This window comes from Schistocerca americana, chromosome 3 (genome assembly GCF_021461395.2).
Source record: "Schistocerca americana isolate TAMUIC-IGC-003095 chromosome 3, iqSchAmer2.1, whole genome shotgun sequence".
Classification (NCBI taxonomy): domain Eukaryota; kingdom Metazoa; phylum Arthropoda; class Insecta; order Orthoptera; family Acrididae; genus Schistocerca; species Schistocerca americana.
In genome coordinates, this window is record NC_060121.1 from 566484805 (window position 1) to 566506511 (window position 21707).

Below are 21707 nucleotides of genomic sequence, written 5' to 3' on the forward strand. Positions count from 1 at the left end.
CCAAGGAATTTTGTACTCACAAGGGGAGGCCGCCAATTGTGAAATTCAGATTCGATTCATACTGCGCATAATAAAAGCTCATGGCCAAAGGTGTAATGTGGCAAAGCACCAAGATGCACTTCTCAGCCGTTGACGAGAAAATCGACAGTTAAAAGAAACCGTTGCGGTGAAATACTCTCTACGATTAATAATTTTCTACAGCGTCGTGGCGCAGCGGTAAGCACTCGGGTTCGTAATCCGAAGGTCACCGGATCGAATCTCGCGCCGTGCAGCCCTTTTTTTTTTTTTTAGCATATATATATATATATATATATATATATATAAAAAAACAAAGATGATTTGACTTACCAAATGAAAGTGCTGGCAGGTCGACAGACGCACAAACAACCACAAACATACACACAAAATTCAAGCTTTCGCAACAAACTGTTGCCTCATCAGGAAAGAGGGAAGGAGAGGGAAAGACGAAAGGAAGTGGGTTTTACTCCTTACCCTCTCCCTTAAAACCCACTTCCTTTCGTCTTTCCCTCTCCTTCCCTCTTTCCTGATGAGGCAACAGTTTGTTGCGAGAGCTTGAATTTTGTGTGTATGTTTGTGGTTGTTTGTGCGTCTGTCGACCTGCCAGCACTTTCATTTGGTAAGTCAAATCATCTTTGTTTTTAGATATATATTTCCTTCGTGGAATGTTTCCCCCTATTATAACCATATCTATATATAATTCCCGGAAATCAGTTGCAACAATTATGCATATAATAAGTTGTTGAAAGTCGTTTGTCGTGGAATAACTGGCGACTTCGAACATCATTATGTATTCCGCAAACAAAGTTGTATTTCACAAATGTTATTAATTGTCTTCATAATGTTATCTACGTATAGTTAACGGAAGACGTAGAAACGGTGTTGCGAAACGAATACATATAGCGTAAGTCAAACGTTCGAATTGGAATAGAGACCCCACGAACACAAATTTGCTGCGGCAGTTATGAAATATAAACTCCGTTACTCGCTCGTTACACTTGAAGGACAGATGTTGAATGGGCCGAAACGAGCCGCCGCATAACAGCGTAGTTGCCTGCTACCTTCGAAAGAAGGTAGATGCGGTCCCTAGCGCAACTTATAACATCGTCGAAAATCAGTGCGGACGGGAGAGCTTTGGTACACCCTGTCAAAAAAACGGAAAAATGGAGGCTGTACAATTGGAGAGCGATCCGCCTTCACCAACATGCATAAGCAATTCATTAATAGTATTTATATATATATTTGAATTACAAAAAACTAATAATAAAAAAAAATGCATGGCTCGAGATTCGATCCAGCGACCTTCGGATTACGAACCCGAGTGCTTACCACTGCGCCACGACGCTGTAGAAAATTATTAATCGTAGAGAGTATTTCACAGCAACGGTTTCTTTTAACTGTCGATTTTCTCGACAACGGCAGAGAAGTGCATCTTGGTGCTTTGTCACATTACACCTCTGGCCATGAGCTTTTATTATGCGCAGTATGAATCGAATCTGAATTTCACAATTGGCGGCCACCCCTATCAGTTTTTATTTTACTAATTCATTATGTATGTATAGTTTAATTTTATCATTATAACTACTGTTGTTGACCTCCATGGGACATGTTTTACTGGTGTTTACATTTAAGTGGCTTTTGTTAAAATACTGAAAAATTTCATTTGTCACATCATTACAATGGGTCCCTAGTTTGTTAAATGATTCCTTTTTACACACAATGGACACGTCATTCGCATACAGAAATACTTTGGAACTTTGAAGGCAATATTTTATGCCATTTACATAAATCAAAAAACAGAAGAGGACCCAATACAGGCCTGGGGAACTCCATATTTTATGTTAGTGATTTTGGATTTATGAACACCACTTCGAGTTTTAAGCAGTACAAACTGTTTTTGGTTACTTACGTAAGACTTTATAAGGTCACGAACAGTGCTTCTAATGCCAATTTCCATAGCTCACCTACATAATAGGATAGTAGCATTCACACACTCGAAAGGTTCCTCATGGACGTTATATATAAGTACAACATGGGGCTTGTTCTCAATGCCACTTATTACCTCTTCAGTCAACTGAGCAGATGCTGTGCTAGTTGATTTACATTTTAAGAATCCATTTTGTTTTCCAAACATTAGGTTGTGCTTGTTGAGAAAGTTTATAATTCTTTTATATGTGACTTTCTCAATAGTCACTATGGACTTTCCTTTTGTGTTTTTATGTAGGAAGGTGGTTGTGTACATAATTCAAACTCTTTTGTCATTGCCACTCTGCCTCATCAGGGGCCTTGCAATCACAGCTTGTGAACAAATGCAGTACACCAGAGCTGAATTCTTGTGACTGTACAGTTGTATCAAAGTACTTCAGGAACTGGCATATTTCCTCAAAATATAAGTGTTATTAGAGATAAAGTTAGGGAACTGCTTGCTGATATTGACTCGGACATTATGTGTACATGAGAGCACCACTGAAACAGTGACTCAGAGGCTTTCTGTGCCAAGATACAGATCAGCTGGCTGTTTCTCGGGGAGCTCTTTGAATAGTGGGGGAGTTGCCGTGTATGTGAAAATTGATATCCCATTTGAATCTCTTGATGTACTAAAGCACTGCACTGAACAGGTCATTGAGTGCTGTGCAGGAGCAATTGAATTTTCACTTTTCTCTTCAAGATAGAAGCCAGAGAGAGTTATTCATTCAAAATTTAGTTGTATGTGGTGACTTAATTTTGTAAGTGATTGTACAAGGATATTGGAAGATCTCTAAATTCATATCATCTGATGTAGACTGTATTATCTCTAACCAGAGTGTAAGGGAACAGTATCATAAATAATAATAATAAAAAAAGTTCCTTCATTCTTCATTATTAGACAGTGGATTCAATTACTAAAGGGGTTAATGGCCTTTCAGACTATGATGCACAAGTTTAATACTACAAGGAATTTGTGTGTGTTCATGTACACATGCATGTGCACAATATAATACTTCCTTAACACACTTTCATGCGCTTTCAAAGTTGCTTTCCATTAGAGCATTTTAAACAGGGCACTAGTACTAACAGGCAACCTGCATGGCTGTTTAATGGAACAAGGATAGCATACGGAAAGAAGTGTAATTACATCAAAACATTAGAAACAGCAACAATTGAACTACAGTAGCCCATTATAAATGCTGCTGTGAAGTGCTTAAAATGTTATTAGGACGGTAAAAACCATGTGATATGCAAACAGAATAGCTAGTTCTCAGGATAAAAATAAAGCAGTACGGTCAGTCATGAAGGAAGTGGCAGGCCCACAGAACATGGTCAAAGGTATATTAAGTCAATACATCATAATAAACATGTTATTACTGATAAGTCAGATATATATCCAGTATTAACAGTCACAGTCTGAATACAGCAAGAGAATTAAGTAAAAGCTTATTTTCTGTAGAAAATCGTATAACTCCTGGAAAATGGCTTACCAATACTGCTATCTGGAATACACTTTCGTGATACTGACAGGAGGGAGGCTGTGTCAGTAATTAATCACTAAATACTAATGACAGTCATGGATATGATGGGGTATCTAGCAGGATACTGAAGCACTGTGCTGTGTATGTTAGCCACATTTGTAATTTTTCCTTTAGGAATGGTCAGTTTCCAAAAGGATTGAAGTACTCAATAGTAAAACAGCTTAATAAAAAAATTAAAGAAAATAGAGAATGGCCAAAGATTTTGTGAAACCACTTGTGTGTAAGTAAGAAATAAAACAGATTAGAGAAACATTTGATATGTCTTTGAATTATGCTTGAAATCGTGTACATTTTTAATTGATAAATGTGAATAAGCAAGTTTAGTTTTAGAAGGGATTAACAACTGAAAATGTTATATTCTTTTTTTTATGTGAGGTACTGGACTGATCAAACCAGAAGTTATGAACATTAAGTGCCTTCTTTGATTTAACTAAGGAGTTTTAGTCTGTTGATGGCAAAATACTGGGTGTTTCAAAATGAATATCAGGGTTTTAAGGCTTTGTAGCATTTATTACATTTCACTTAGTTATAAATACACATCAAATGAATCACATTTGTCATACAGCACACAGTTGATGGTGAATTCTTCCCGAACCTTGATAACTGTATCTGGAGAAATTGTTGCAACAACTGCTTCAACCCCTTCTCTTAAGTTGGGTTGATCAGCTGGTAGGAGAGCCACATACACATGATCCTTTACGAATCTCCAAAGGTAAACATTGCAGGGCGTTAGATTGGGTGAATGTGGAGCCCAAGCAAAACATGCCCTATTTAGCCACTTGTGGCCAACCTAGCAGTCGGGTGCAATATCGTTTAACCAATTACATACTGAATTATGCCAGTGAGGTGGCACACCATCTTGCTGCCAAATGAATTTCTGTGGTTCAGCTTTTTCCATTCGAGGAAAAGGCCACATTTCTAGCACATCAAGATAAGAAACACTAGTTATAGTTGCTTCACCAAAAAGGAAAGGCCTATATATTCTCCACCAGCTATGGCACAAAAACATTCAGTTTAGGGGAATCTCATTGCAACTGTACCATCTCATGGGGATTTGCTAACCTCCAGATGTGCACATTATGTATGTTCACATTTCCATGTAGGTGAAACATTGCTTCACCATTGAAGATGGCACAATCCAGAAAATCAACATTATGTATGTTCACATTTCCATGTAGGTGAAACATTGATTCACCATTGAAGATGGCACAATCCAGAAAATCATCCTCATGCAGCTACATTCTGTTTGCAAAGTTGGTATGTAACTAATTGTCTGAAGGCTGTAGTGCTTGTAACAACTGCAAATGATAAGGACATAGTTGTAAATGTCTGCTTAAAAGTCTTCACACATACGTCACTGGAATTGCTAATTCAGAATTAACCTTCCGAAGTGATTTCTGGGAGCTATGCATGAAAGACTCTCTCCCCTTCAAAAAGTTCTTCACTGTTGTTCACAGGTATACAGATGAAACTGTTTGAGTTGTTCTTTTGTTTCATGTATTATTTATAACTGTAAGTTGAATATAGTAAATGCTACAAAGCCTTAAAACCCTAATACTCATTTTGAAACAACTGGTATTACTGCAGAAGTTAAACTGTTATAGAAAATGAGGAAGTAGCTGACAACTGGTTCCTCACATACTTAAAGAACAGAAGGAAAAGGTCATTCTCTACAATAATGAGAATGGCTGTGAGTTGGTGTCTGGATGGGGCACGGTGAAGTAGAGCGTCCCTCAGAGGTCAGTGATGGAACCACGATTGTGTCTTATGTAATAGATGATATATCTTCTAATACGACAGGTTATTCTAAAATGCTTCTGTTCACTGATGATACTAGCTTGATACTGAAGGATGTTGAGTGCAACATAGGCAATGTGTCAAATAGTGCAACTGAAGATAAAAGTCCATCGCTGGAAGAAAATAAATTGATAATAAATCACAGTAAAACTCAGTTTTCTCAGTTAAAACTGAGATTTTGACAGCACAGAATGGGTATATGTTTAATGAGTCTGAACAATTCAAATTCCTAAGTGTTTAGATAGATGGTAAGCTGTCATTGATAGACTATGTCCAGGATCTTGTGAAAAAACTCAGTACACTTCTTTTAAATATTGGTTGTTAAGACATGTAGAGATTAAAGGGATTAGCTATCACTGGGAACTGATTTATAACAACAGAGCATGTTGAATCACCAGGATTCAAACCCGAGTCTCCTGCTTACTAAGCTGATGTGCTGACCACTATGCCATCCAGACACAGAGGTCATCACAACTGCACAGACTACCCTAGCACACCTCCCATCACACCAAAATTCTCAACTTGTACCACACACTACTGATGTAGTGGCCCTCTCATTATCTTCATTTCTTGCAGCATCTCACAAATTCCCTTAAGAGTTCGAGCTTGGTGTGGATCTGCACTGAAGGGATCATTGGCCGTCATCATAAATGGTGTGTGTTATTTTAAGATGTATGAAAGAACATACACCACATATATAATGTCATTTATTGTTAACAACATGAGATTATTTCCAAGAGCTAACAGCTTTCATTCAGTTAATGCTAGGAAGAAATCCAACCTGCATTTGGATTGAATTTCTCTACTCTTGTGCAGAAAGGTGTACTGTATTCTGCTGCATCCATTTTCAATAAGCTACCACTAGAATTAAAATATCCTAGCAGTAATCATCACATTTTTTTAGGCTAAGTTGAAGAACTTCCTCATGGCTATTCCGTCAGTGTGTTCCTGGAAAAAAATTTAAGAACATTTCTCTGATACGGTGTTGATTATGCTAATATGAACTCGGCAGCTTGCCATTTGTATAGGATTCATGTTAAATTTGCTTTATTTCTTACTAGCAAACACAGCTATGCTTTGTAATTGATAAATATGTATGGGAATTGTACATCCTAATCTCCTCCTCCTCCTCTTCTTCTTCTTCTTTCTCTTTCTGCCCCCCCCCCCCCAAATCCGTTTTTTCTCCTCCTCCTCCTCCTCCCTCTGACCTTGAGCTTTGTTTATTGTTATTAGCAACGGATCCTTGCCTGGGAATTGCAGTCATCTAAAATGCATATGTAAATTGTATATGGGGTATGATAGACCTCTCTTGCTGCTGCATCTGTGAGGATAGTAGCTTCACTGACATTATTCCATACTTTTAATTTGTGAAATGGCAGGATTACAAAATTTTTGGATGATTCAGATTCAGTAGTAAAAGTGTAATCGTATGCAAATAAGCCATAAATATAACTTCCTGTTTTCTATTAAAACCAACTCTGAGGAATAAAGCAAAATAGCATATGACTGAGTACACTGCTTTTGTTTAACATTATGTATAAGGAGAAAAAATGTGTATTGGAGAAACAATTTGAGTAATGTTAAAATGCTCAGCTGTTGTGGTTAACTCTGACTGCCGGAAAGAAAATGAAGCTGCACGCTTTTCATAGCAGGGCACAGCACAACACTGTTTAAAAGCATATACAGCCTATGTACTTTGGTCGTGAACTTTTCAAGATTTTTGCTAACCAAACCCCCCCCCCCCCCCCCCCTCCCCATGTGTGTGGTAGAGTCAGATTATTCTGTGAAAGTTTGAAGTCCATCTAGCAAGAACATCTTGAGATTTTTGTAATAATGTCAAACATAGAATGAAATTTTCACTCTACAGCGGAGTGTGCGCTGATATGAAACTTCCTGGCAGATTAAAACTGTGTGCCGGACCGAGACTCGAACTCGGGACCTTTGCCTTTCGCGGGCAAGTGCTCTACCAACTGAGCTACCCAAGCACGACTCTTGCCCCGTCCTCGCAGCTTTACTTCTGCCAGTACCTCGTCTCCTACCTTCCAAACTTTACAGAAGCTCTCCTGCGAATCTTGCAGTACTAGCACTCCTGAAAGAAAGGATATTGCGGAGACATGGCCATAGAGCACTTGCCCGAGAAAGGCAAAGGTCCCGAGTTCGAGTCTTGGTCCGGCACACAGTTTTAATCTGTCAGGAAGTTTCGGTGTCAAACATTTTTATAATTATAGTAGTATAGATATAGATTAGCTTTTCTAATGTAATTACATGAACCGACTTCGTCCATAACCATGGAGACTGGCTCCTCAGTTTGTTCCTAAGGAAGTGGATGTGTAAATAAATAGATTGGCTCCTTTATTTGGTCCTACTAAACTCTAGATATGTAAATAAAAAATTGCCCCCACTGATAACCAAAGTCTTTTTCAGTGCATTGTGATCTTCAGCTATATGCATTCATCGTATGTCACCATTCGTTAGGTTGCTGCCATGGTATTTCCTTCTCTCTCTCTTCTAATCCAGCAGAGAACATGCCTCTGCTAATAATTTGCAATAAGCAGCTCTCCATCATTCACTGAGCAATACTCACTTTTGAATAGTTTCCGCAGTTCATGTCCATACCTCACTGCCGTAAGTCAAAACTGGTAATCCAAACTGGTTATACACTTTCCTTTTCACACACATGGGTAGCTTAGTTTTGAAACCACCATTGTTTGTTTCTTGTACTGCACATACAGGCGAACGTGTGCAAATGTCATAAATACGACAACTCAAACTGATTCTGTGATTTAGTTACGGATTTTTACAATTTTCTTTTCAGTGTGTGTTGGTTTAGTTCATTTTGAACCCTGTTTTCCAACTTGGTCCATTAAGATCATCTGCAATAGAAGAAAACAGTAAAATATTATTAGATAAATTAAGATGATTTAGATGTGTTCCATTAACATGCATTCTTTCAGTTTTCTCACTTTAAGGATGGAAATAGTCCTGTAGGGATGTAGATAGTAGTTTTTGTTATATGGAACCTAAAACTGGTGCAGTGAAAGGGAGAGAATTGAATAGGGTCCTGTGACTGAAGGACTTCAGATATGCAGAGAGGGATATGCAGATCTGAAGGATCTTTGTACTATTGTGGCTACCTTTAATGTCAACAGTAACTTAATTCTAGAACTTCTGTTACTCTTTATGCCCCTCATAAGTTTTTTACATGCTGTGGTGCAAGTAGTAGTTTCCAAAATACTATTATTGCAGGTGGAACGAGAATGTGAAGGTCTTCAGTATCAGGTGGAAGTACGCAACATAACACAACGAATTGGTAGCTTGACAGAGAAACTTGACGCAGCTGGCCCTCTAGGAGAACCCCGGGAGAATGCTTTCCTAGCTTGTGACTTCTCACACAATGACAGCTTGAAGACTATGGAATCTGCTCTGGTCACTCTTGGTCGTGTTCGAACATCGACAACATTCCCAAGCCTGTGTACAGTAAGTATATTTCTTATGACAAAATAATGTCTATCCTTTCCCAGAAACTCTGTTACTGTTACTGTGGATCTATGTGCATTGTCACTGTAGACGATGGAAGAGTGTGCAAACTTCCATTCTTTTCCCCTGTGGTACCATTTCGATATACAATTTCTCATTCTCATGCTTTTTACATTGTATCCTAGGTAATTTAACGAGACAAATAAGAACGGACCCATAAACGATCAGATATTGTCACGCTTTTGGTTAGAAATTCCACCTTTTCTTACTCTCTCATACTCCCAGATACATGATAAACTTCCATCGGTTTCCTTCATCTGGCTGTTGTATTCTACTTGAACTTGGTTTGAGATGCACAACACTTTGACAATTAGCATCTTTTATTGCATTAACTAATGATGCAATGGTGGTGAAATCTGCAGCAATTTGTGGAAGGGTTGCACTTCTGTCACATTGAACGATTCTCTTCAGTCATTGTTGATTCCATTATTGCAGGATCTATTTTGGGAAAATCCCCATTTCATCGCTACCTCAGAGATGCTGTATGCCATTGCTTGTGCACCGACTATAACACTACATTCAAACTCACTTAAGCCCTGATAACCTGCCATTGCAGCAGCAGCAACCAATCTAACAACTGCACCGGACACTTGTCTTATAAAGACGTTGCCAACTGCAGAGCTGTATTCTGCCTGTTAATATATCTCTATATTTGAGTATGCATTTCTACACTAGTTTCTTTGGCACTTCAGTGTGTATATAGCTATTATAAGAGAAGGGAACAATCCCCCTCTATCTAAATTACTCTTGTCGCATCAGAAGGACGATCTTTTTAAAGGAAGCAAATTTTCATTATGTACAGTGCTGAAAGACATAGGCTTCAGCTATGCAGTGTTTAATGATTGCAAAATATTAATGAAAAGGACACATGCAGATTTCTGTGCAGGATCATAGGTGTGAGATCTGAAAATATTATGTGGATAGGTGAAATGTGGGCTAATGTCAGCCATTCGTTACGTGGAGGCTGGAGTGATGGAATGCCTGAGAGGACCATTGCAGTGCCTGTTGGAAAAGGAGGGTGAATAGTTGTTTTACATACAGGTACATCAGATGGTTGTGTGCCAAAATCCTTGTTAATGTTTCACTCGTAAGTGATCATTATGGACATTGCCCCTTATCATTCTGTTGTTCATGATAAGGCACCAACTTTGGGGAAAAAATTATATTATTCAGGGGCTGAAACAGTAAAAAGTGGATGTCAGAGAATATTTGAAGAAGGCAGAATTGCTCAAAATTGTGACACAAAAGAAACCACAGTTTCCAACATGCATAGTTGACAAGATCACTAAAATTGCATGGGCATGAAATCATTTGGATTCTTCCATATCAGTGTCGCTTCATTGCCATTGAAGGCCTATGAGCACAAATAAAAAATTACATTATTGCTGCAAACAAGCTGAAAATCTTGTAGCAGCTGTCAGTCAAGATGCAAGTTTCACATGAATGAAAACTGTGATCAGCATTGCAAGTATCATTAGAGAGGTAGCAAAAAATAAAGGTGTTATGGAAGAATGCATCGAAAATTTAATTATATATCTTGGAGTGAGCAGTGATAGGTTGAGCAATGCTAAAGAATAATATTTTAAATTAAATTCTGACAGTGACGCGAGTGGTGTTTTCCCATTAGCATAGGTAAAACACACTCAGGAATGTAAGAAGGGAGCATGCTACTGACCTCTCATAGTGAGTACCTTCTTCAGATCATCACTGTTAACTTGTTGATAAAATATTGTAAATCATTGTAGAGCTGCATAATAAAGCTAATATTTAATGACAGAAACAAAAACCTGCACATGGTCATTGATCTGCAAAAATAGTTTGTTTTTAACATATAACGTTATGATATAACATATTAGATAGTAAATAGCTCTTTTTTTAGTTTTTTGAGATTACAAGCAACAACTGTAAATAAATTCACGCATACATATATGACCTGCATGTTGTCAAAGTTTTTGCTTCTACTGCCAAAGAACACATGTAGTAGCAACCAGGTGTGAAATGCCGTAAGCCACATTCAGCAACATTGCCATTTGTCCACCTCAATTGTCAGTACCAATCACACTTTTTATGAACTATAGGGAGTCAACCTTGAAGTCCATGTGATATTAAGGTCCACTGCTAGTTGCATTTTCTGTAATCTAGACTCTTATCACATTTTACGTATAAATGCAGGAATCCTGTACTCACAGTTATTGAAAGTACCATTTTATTACAATGTACTCTTTCTGTGGATCAGTATCAACCAGTTGCTCCATGAAGAATGGCATATGCTTATGTCATGATGCTGTCTGGCAAATACTGCCTGTAATATTTAATAATTCCAAATACACTTTAAGATCTGATTGAATGTTTCAGTACTTCATTTCACACAAATGGCAACTTTATGATACAAGGCTGTCAGGTGCATTTGTTAGCAGTTAGAATTCTGCTGCCACATTTACCTCACCTGTTTCACCATATTGCATAAAGTACACAGTTTGATGTATTCTCTACACACACTTCGTAGAATTGTAAGTAGTTGGACAAACTTGAATCATTTCCTGCAATAGTCCACTTCTTGTGTAGTTAAGACATAATGTAACAAATCAAAAATAAGAATAATCATTTACTGGAACTCTCAAATAACGGAAAGGAAGCCAGCATATTGAATACCGGTAATGATACTTCCTCAATGTGAACACTGATAAGAGTGTCACAAAAATTAAGTTAATTTCTCATACTTAGGTATGGGAATTTGGTTATAACTAAGAGTGCTTAATATTTGTTGGATGCAGTGTAGAAAATTACCTGAAATATCAGTCCTATGACATAAAAGTAAAGATAATATGTTAATATTTTTTAATTGGTACAGGTGAATCTCGAAGGCCCAGCTGTGACCCAGTTGAGTTCATCGGCTGTTCTCCGAACAGTTGACTACCGTGGGGACCCTCGCACATCTGGTGGTGACCCAGTGAAAGCAGAAGTGGCCCGAGTAGACAGCAGTGCAGATATGCCTCCAGCTGAGCTAGAGGATCGTGACGATGGTACCTACCGTATACACTTCAGACCTCCAGCACCTGGACGCTACATGTTACGTGTGTCTGTATTTGAACGCCCTGTCAAAGACTGTCCATTATTCTTCGATGTGACAGAGCACAACAATCCCATATCTGTCTATGGAATCAGAGGTTCTGGCAAAGATGAATTCTTGCAGCCAGTTGCCATCGCTGTGGATGACTCTGGAAATGTGTATGTTGTGGATACTGGTAATTCTCGAATCAAAGTGCTGACGCAAGACCTGGAATTTGTAAGACACATTGAAAATGAGGGACTTGTGGGACGCAGTTGTACAGGAATTGCGGTATCTGACAGTGGACTTGTGGTGGTTAACTGGAGGACTAAGACAGTGACAGAAATGTCAACTGATGGCCAAACTCTTTCAAAGTTTTCTCATAATGCGTTCCAAGAACCTATTGATGTAGCTGTGGACAGAACATATGGTCATATTTTAGTGGCTGACAATGGAATCAGTTGTGTTTTTGTGTTTGACTCTGAAGGAAAGCTTCTTTTCCAGGTAAATATAATTTTCTGTTTGCTTTTTATACTTACAAAATAAGTTTTCCACATTACGGACTCAGCTGTAAGCAGCAGAATTCCTGTTTGCAGTCCCAAGGAGTGTGTGTGTGAAAGAGAAAATATTGTTCCATTGGGATTTGTACCATTAACATCAACACACTGTGAGTGCATGCCCACTGCTTAACAGTGCCTGGTCAAATGCACACCTGTTGTTTACATTGTCAGTTCAAGCTGCCACTGTAGTTATGCCACAAATGTCACTTATCTGCCAGAAAGGAAATAAGTCTTCGAACTTTTTCAAGCGACAGTGTATTCCCTCATCGGATTTGTGGTAATAACAAAAATCATTCCAAATTATCTGGAGCATTCATTCAATAACCACTATGCAGAAAAACTATTTGCACTTGAATATCCCTTCCGTTAACTGCTGTGTAGAAAGATGTGCACTATTCTGCTGTTTCTGTTTCCTAGAAAATTCCCTAAGAACTGAAAACTTTGGCTAGAAATCTCTGTATTTTCAAATATTAATTGAAGGGCTTTCTTATGGCACTGTAAAATAGTTCCTTGCCGTTGTTTAGAACCTGTTACTGTGTGCGCCACTCACTTATCAACCTTATTACAACTCCTCTCTTTATTTTTATCAGAATCTTCCAATAATGTAGTGACTTTTTATTCGACTAAGTAGATTTGACTCGTGTGGCTCCACAGAACAGGAGAAAAATAAATAAATTAATGAAAAAGAGAACGTAATTTAACTACACATATACATACGGCATAGAGACAGTAGGAAATATGTAATAACTGAAATGTTTTAGAGTTTAAAGTATACCAAAGAATGGTATGAGAAAAATTATCTGAAAAAGGAAACATTTCATTTTTGCTCCCTCTAAAATCTGTCAGCTGAATGACTTCATGAAAGTCACTTAACTTTTGTGTGTGATTACCCAAGATAAAGGGAAAGACCTCAGTGAAAACATACACTGCTGTTTCACAGGGCATGTGTGACATATTCATTCCTGAGCAATTTACACATGTGTCCTGTTATTATACTTATAGCTTTCTACTGCTTACATTATCTGAGCTGTGATTGTTGGACTTAAAGTTATAGGAGGTTTGTGTTCAATTGTCTGAAAGCACAATCAATTCCTCTTACGTGTTGAATGTGGATTGCATGGTAGCTACTCACTGGTAGTTTTACCCCACTAATTTCCAGCCCTTATTTGGTAGAAATAAGAAAAAGAGACTTTACACAGAAAGTGCAGTTAAATTGTATATTTTTAAAAGGGCATCAGTGCATAATTAGTTTATTGATTTTGCTGTTGTTTCGGATACCACATTTATAACTGCACAGACTGACATTAAAGGGGTATCAACCATTAAGTTAGTATGTTTTCTATAGATTTATGATTATTTGTAATACATGGAGTGCTTCCAAGAGTATACTACAATAATACATCAAACTTCATCTATTCTCACACCCAAACCTCCAGGTGTCAGACATTCATATCTGCAGTAAACATTGTATGGTGATAGAGTATCAACCCAATGTCTGATTTAGTTCGTACTGTGTGCTGCCGTCTTGGATTAATTAAAAGTAACGACAGAACTATAGAGCACAGCAAAAGCATATTCATGAATAGTTTTTGCGTGTAGGGAGAATATTTTCCTGACTTGTAAAGACTTTTCAGAGTTTGTGGAAATTTTCTTTTGGTAGTGCTTCCGCTTTGTTTATTTGAAAGTACTAAATCTATAGACTACATTTTATTATGACTACTAATACTTCAGTAAGTGTGATGCAACTGTTTCTTTATTCTACTGTACCAATGTTTACATGTATTTTGTGAAACTACAAATGCACTAGCTGCTTCATCTTGAGTAGTGTCTGTTCTGTCGCATGTGTCCGACAGATCACTACACCTATCTATACAAATGTACTCTACAGGTTTTCTATTTTCAACTAACAAAGCGAAAGCACTGTGAAACGAACATTTCTACAAACTCCGAAAAGTCTTTTTACATGTTGGGAAAATATTCTCCCATATAAAAGTTTCACAATTGTAAGCAGAAGGATTTGAACATGAGACCCTTGGTACTCCGATTTAACACTCTACCAACTCATCCACGGATACCAAGAACACACATTATTCATTGATATGCTCTGATAATTCTGGTGTTACTTTTAATTAAAGTTTACGCTCATTCTGCTGGACAGTAGCACACAGTACGAACTAAATCAGAGTTTTGGTCAATACTCTACCGACCTACAATGTTTGGTACCGATCGGAGCATCTGACATCTGGAGGTTTGGGTGTCAGTCAATCGTACAGCTCAGAATAATAATCACAGTCCCAGCAGACTTATGTTGCACCTAGCTGATTCTGGAAAATTGCACCTCAATTTCCAGTGAGAGAATAAAGTTGTTTACCCTGTGACAGGGATTTCAGCTTCATAAAAAGGGACCAAAGGAAACAGGACAATTTGTGTGCTCTGCGTTATATCTCGGAGCCAGTTCATAGAAGTTTGTAAACAGGTAAATTTATTGTTAGAGACACTACTGTTACTGAAATGCTAGACTTGTAGTCTTGGTGGCAGCCACACTACAGAAAGACAAGAATTTATGAAGAAACTCTAAGTATTGGAAGACAAGGGAAAACAACACTCTCAATCAGCACTTTCCCCACTCTGTTTGTAATAACACAAGAAATGGTAGTATTACTGCTTTTACAATGATCACTGTACTGATTAGTCACATTTTATATCTGGGGCCTTAAGTCTAATACAATCAAGGACTTGGAAAAACTCTAATATTATCTGACTGACTATCACCTATCATTCTCTGAAGATATTTTGTAGTGGCCTGTAAAGAAAAACAGCCAAGACAATCAGTGAGTGGACTCTCAAACACTGATGATTGTTGTAGAATAGTGCATCAGTACTGTAAAACTGTACATATTGTATCGTATGCAGTCAAGATCATGTTAATGTGACAGGCATCAGTTTCCAGCTTTTAATGATTAATTACATTACCAAAATATAACATTAGCAATTCAGTCTCCTGTCTGACAGTCACATTTGCACTGTATAACATAACAACGCCAATAAAGATGCCCATATGAAGTGCCTGTTCAGTTTCATAGGAGTAACAATAATTGAACACTGTAATAGACACTGTACTATTCTTAAATTACATTTTTCTATTTTGTATTTTTGTGAGAGCTGGTACTTACATTACACCAATACACATAGTGTTCCACATAACTCTGCAACCTCATATTTCCTAACTGAAACAAAATGTGAAAAATGCAACTGGCCAGTGATGCACCTATGTCCAGAGCTCACACAATGGGCAGGAATGCAAAATCCATTAAAGTAAATAAACATGACTTTCAACACAAAGTCCTATTTACTAAAATGGCACAGGTGGTTTTTTTCTGAAATGAAAACTGAGGTACAGTTTAGTGATAAGACTTGGAAACTTCAAGGTTGTGCATTACATCTTGATGGCAAATGCACCCAGGTTCGATTCCTGGCCCTGGTACAAATTTTCACTGACTGCTTCAGCATTACATAAAATCATGATAAGTTATGAAAGCATATCTGTACGAGACCAGTAAAGCCTCCGAAATTGTGTCCTTTCATTTCCATAAGTACCTGCACCTAGGTTTCAGGCTGGATTACATTCAATACTAAGGTGCTAATCCAGAGCATGGACAGCTTTGGTAATTCTTTTCACGTGAAAGGGGAAATTTAAAGCAGACTGGGGCAGCAGAGAGAATTTGGCTCAAGGAGGGAGGAATGCCAGGGTAATCCATGAAGCTGTGTGAGCCACTGTATAAGGTGGCTTAGTGACTAACGCACCTGTCTAGTAAGCAGGAGAACGAGATTAAATTCGCAACCTTAGTACAAATTTTCACTCGCCACTTCAGTCTACGTAAACAAAACCTTCAACAGGTGTTTGAAGTGCACATCGTTTGCCACAGTATACTTTAAGAAACAGTGAACAAGTGAGTATTGCACAGATTGTTGTGTTTCTGGAGACAGCACTGCGCACACAGTGGCAATACGTAGTTGAATTTTCTCTGGTGTCGTCGGGGAACCATGAACACACATTTTCATGGCACCCCAGAACAGAAATGTAGTGGTTTCAAGTTGGGGGATTGGGCTGGCCAGCTCACAGGACATCTCCACCCATTCGGGAACATAACATCTGCAACATCCACAACTTCTCTGGAAACATACACATAGTGTATGGGGCATCCATAATGCTGAAACCATATTGATAGACTTGTTTCCAGTCCCAGATCCTCTGTGAGAAGCAGTAGATTTGTATTGAAGTAATGGTGCACCTTTCTGTCCATTTCATGTTCCCTGATAAAAATAGGGACCTAAAATATGGTTACTAAGGACTCCGCACCAAACATTGACTCCATACTGTTAATGATGAGCAACTACATTAAACCAGTGGTGATTTTGCACAGATCGGTAGTGAACATTCTGCAGAATAACATGACCATGATTTGTGAATGAAGTTTCATCCATAAACAATGTGTCACTTAGGAATTTGAGACTACCTTGCAACCGCTGAAGTGCAAAATGACAGAATGCTGTGCGGGATTCAAAGTTCTTGGTGGACTTAGATATGAAATGTATGCCTGTACAACATTCTCCAGAAACTACTATGGCTTGTTGCAGAACCACGACGTGCAATCTGTTGTACACCACTCACCTCAGGATTGTGCACTACAATAGCCAGAACAGCAATTTTGTTCCCATTGTTAGTTGGTGTGTTTGCAAGTTAATGCTTTCTGGCAGCCCAGCTGCCTGTTTCCACAAGACTTATGGAGACATTGTAGTGGTACAAGGTAGAACACCATGAATCTGGATAGTATTCAGTGTAAAGTGCTACAGTTGTCGTTGCATTTCTGTGTCAGATGCTGTACATTAATATAATATCTAGTTTTTCTTCATTATTGAAGACTGGCTTATCGACAAAATGAAAGCAAATGTAAAAAGCCACACCAGAACATAGAGAGCAATATCTACTCAAATTTAAAATGCATTGCAGTTTATTTCCCTGTTTGACAGCACCAGCAGTACAGTAGATTTGATCACGATATGCTAGTGGACTGAACAATGAATGTATAATGTGCATACTGATATTGCTCTGCTTACAGCAGGTTTCAGAACTGTCCAGGCAACTTTTGCTTTGTGCAATACAACAGAAACTAAGGCACCATTGCCATTCTTTAAAGTCCAAACAATTCAGAAAGTATGAGATTTAGAACAGCGAAACTAAGTCCACTGTCACTAATTGTACCTCAACTTTTCACTTCAACAAAAAAACATCCATGTGCCACTTATATGGGGTGTGCATTCATGCCAATTGTATGATCCCCTGACCTAGGTGCATCCCTGGCCAACTGTATTTTTCATATTTTATTTCATTTCAGAAATATGAGGTTGCAGAGTTAGAAACCCTGTACACTTTAAATGATTAACCATTCAAGGCTTCATAAGTGTTGTATCAGTCTTAACCTTTACATTTACTTCACATAAGGTATGAAACATGGACACACTATCTCTCTCTCTCTCTCTCTCTCTCTCTCTCTCTCTCTCTCTCTCTCTCTCTCATCAGCAACACCACAACATCAAATTAGAGCAAACTTTCCACTATACAGCATATTATATTTATTCAATTCATTTGTCCATACAGCTGTGGGTTTTTAAGATGATATTTCACTTTCCACTGACAACATGATACTTAAATCCCGGCCTCTGGCATCGACAAGTAAAGGAACATACATACATATATATTTAAAAACATTACTAAATCATATTATGAGGTCATTACATTGTCAGTCTATAAAAAACATAAACTTGAGCCTCTTTTTTTTTTTTTTAAGGGGGTGAGGCTGTACTTTCTAATTGTAGTCGCCTGATGATGGGATTTATGTATTTTGAAGCTAAATGTGAGCTAGTAAATCTTCAAAATACAGCCGTATGGGCAAGCATATTGAATAAATGCAAGTATTACAACTTTGATGATCCCTTTCCATCTTACTATGGAATCTGCAAAGTCCAGAGGTGCTAAAACACACCTCTCTGGTCTTATAGAAGGTCTGCTGTCATTGTAATCGTTTAGTTTAACAGATAGGGTCACTGTGTCATCAAATGTATCCAGACAATTATTGGTGGACACTAATATGGGATGCATTCAGCCTTCACTTTTGACAGCTTGAAATCCGCTGGAGACACTTTCAATGAGCTGTCTGTATGTGTGTGCAGGAATGGCACCCTACTCTTCCTCAAGAGCCGAAACCAGAGGAGCACGAGATTAGTGTTTAACAGTGCGTGAACAATGAGATAATTAGAGACAGAAAACACGCTCGGATTAGGGGAGGATGGACAAGGAAACCAGTTGTGCCCTCTCATAGGAACCATCCCAATATTTGCCTTCATTGATTTACGGAACTCGTGGAAAATCTAAATCAGTATGGCCGCATGTGGGTTTGAACTGTCATCCCGCCGAATGCGAGCCATGTGTGTTAACCGCTGTGCTACCCACTACCTAGAGGACTAGTGATGTTGGATGCTGGGGTCTGGAGTGAAATCAATGTTCTAACTCATTGCAAAGAACTTCCATTGGCTTCAGGTTGGGACTCTGGGCAGACCAGTCCATTTCAGGAATGTTACTGTCTGTAAGCGAGTGCCTCATAAACATCATTTAAGGAAAAAGTCATTCTCTTGCTGATACAAACATCACCTCTGAACAGTTCTACTGTACACAGTACACAATGCTGTAAATATGTTCACATCCCACCATATTTAGCATTTTCATATGCACAACAAGCAGATCACACCGTAACCACAAAAAAACACACTCGTGCTGTAATATTAACACCTCTGTAGTTCACTGTTGGTACTACACTGATGGCAAGCTATGTTCTTCAGGCACTCGTGAAACCCAAATCCTTCGCTCAGGTTGCCACAGTGTATAGCAGGATTGACCACTTGTTTCCTGTTTTCCACTGTCCAGTGGTTTCTCTCTTTATACCACCTCAAGCATCACTTAGCACTGACAGTGGAAATGTGTGGCTTATGGAGAGCTGCTCAGCCATTCTACCCCATTTATTCTTTTTATACCCCTGCTCACACTCATTGTTCTAGCTTAGCAGCTCAAACCACCCAAATGAGTCCTTCAAACAATGGAAAATCCAGGATGAAATGTAACAATATTAGAAAAGGCACGGGCGCGCACACTCGCACTCTCTTCCTTTTCCGCTCCCCCCCACCACCACCACCACCACCACTCTCCTACCCTCTGCCTCTCTGCCTAACCTGCAGCATTTCACTGTCCGCCACCCCCACCATAATATCCCTCCCTACCCCAGGTTCCTCCTTATTCACACCCAGTCGTCACTCCCATCATGCACTGGTGCAAATGATTCCTTCCAATGACTTCATGTGATTTTTTTACAACCACCCTCTTGGTTTAGCTGTTGATGTTCCCTTGCATTTCTGCTTTACAATTGCATCACAAGCAGTCAACTGGCCAGCTTTAAAAGGGCTGAAATGTCCCTGATAGATTTGTCACTCAGGTAACATCCAGTGACTAAAACATGTTCAAGGTCACTGAGCTGTACTGTCACTGCTTCTCTACTGACAACCCAATACTCCCCACCTCACCGAGCGAGGTGGCGCAGTGGTTAGCACACTGGACTCGCATTTGGGAGGACGACGGTTCAATCCCGTCTCCGGCCATCCTGATTTAGGTTTTCCGTGATTTCTCTAAATCGTTTCAGGCAAATGCCAGGATGGTTCCTTTGAAAGGGCACGGCCAATTTTCTTCCCAGTCCTTCCCTAACCCGAGCTTGCGCTCCGTCTCTAATGACCTCGTTGTCGACGGGACGTTAAATACTAACCACCACCACCACCACCACCACCACCACTCCCCACCTCCTTTTATACCGGTGGGTGTGTCTCTTGTGACATCTAGTGGTAAATTCTGCATTACATAGGGGTGCCAAAATACTTTTGATCAGATAGTGTATAAATAAGCTAATTTTAAATGTTGTACTTACGGCATGTGTCAAAAAGTTACATGTACCCGAGTTGGAAAACTCAAAAGATGACATGATTGGCTACTCTTTGAGAGGCCTTATTGTTGCTGAGTTTATCTAAGAGATCCTGATCTATTCAGACAGAATAGATAATAGATATTCAGGCTCATACTGAAAGTAAGGAAATAACAACTAATATAAATAGTAATTGTGAACAAATGAAATTGGTGAACATACCCCCACTTCAAAGGTGCTGGGAAGGTGGAATGAGAAGATACAGGTCTGTTTCACTTAGGGATGTACATGATTTGCAGGCGGAGCCAATGATAAAAATAATATTGTAAGTCAGCAATTATGTGATTAATATTTTGGTCGAACATCACTTATAACTAAATCAAACTGTCACATCCTTGAAGCTACTACCTGACAATGTTAAACATGTTATAACTCCAACTACATTCTGTCTTGGCCTATCATGAGTTTCCACAAAGGAATCTCGTAAACTGGAATGGTTTGTGTCTTATTTTTGGCATCATTATGAGCAAAAGAGCAACAATGTTCTTTGCTAAGACTGCATTAGGTATATCCATGTAGTAATTAATACAAAACCATACAAAGGAAAGACTTTTTAAAAACAAGAAAAGATGATTTCCGTAATTGGAGAAAGTGACAGAAAAGTTCAAAGTACACGAGAAGAGTCTTTTTCACTGAGAACCTGTCAATTTTTCAGCAGTGTGAAACTACCATAGATGTGATTGACCAACTGGCCAATTAGTAGAAAGCTGCAACCAATTTACTAGTAATTAACTGCCTCATTCATATTCTTGCACTGGACAGGAAACACACTGACATATCATGAAATTCATTAAATGAACACGGGAAACGTCATTACAGTTCTTGAAGAGAAGAAGCATGATGTGCCAGAACTGAAGAGCTGGCTGAAGAGCTGCGACACTAGGCTAGTGCCAGAGATACAAAACGAAATACTGGAAACTATGGCTCGCATGAGACATTGTGCAGCAAATAAAAAGTTCCTAGTTTTACGGAATTACTGCAGATTTGACAATGGACATGGCTCCAGGAGCAGTTCACTCTTTGTGTACTTGGTGTTGAACCAGAGATGCTCCATGTAAAAGATCTTTGTCTGGGTTTATGCAGTGGGGCTGACTCCAGGGCACAAACATTATCAACAAATACATCCTTCTAAGGCTCTCACTGGGAAATTAGTTTT

General features: G+C 38.7%; 1 protein-coding gene across 4 annotated transcripts in view; it reads left to right on the plus strand.

The window, feature by feature from the left end:
* LOC124605694 (tripartite motif-containing protein 2-like) overlaps window positions 1-21707 on the plus strand; it is a 423009-nt gene that overhangs the window by 389483 nt on the left and 11819 nt on the right. For all 4 annotated transcript variants that reach the window (XM_047137554.1, XM_047137553.1, XM_047137555.1 and 1 more), the window contains exons 6-7: window positions 8571-8801; window positions 11713-12414. In XM_047137554.1, the coding sequence (XP_046993510.1) occupies window positions 8571-8801; window positions 11713-12414 (933 nt within the window). The remainder of the gene's footprint in view (window positions 1-8570; window positions 8802-11712; window positions 12415-21707) is intronic.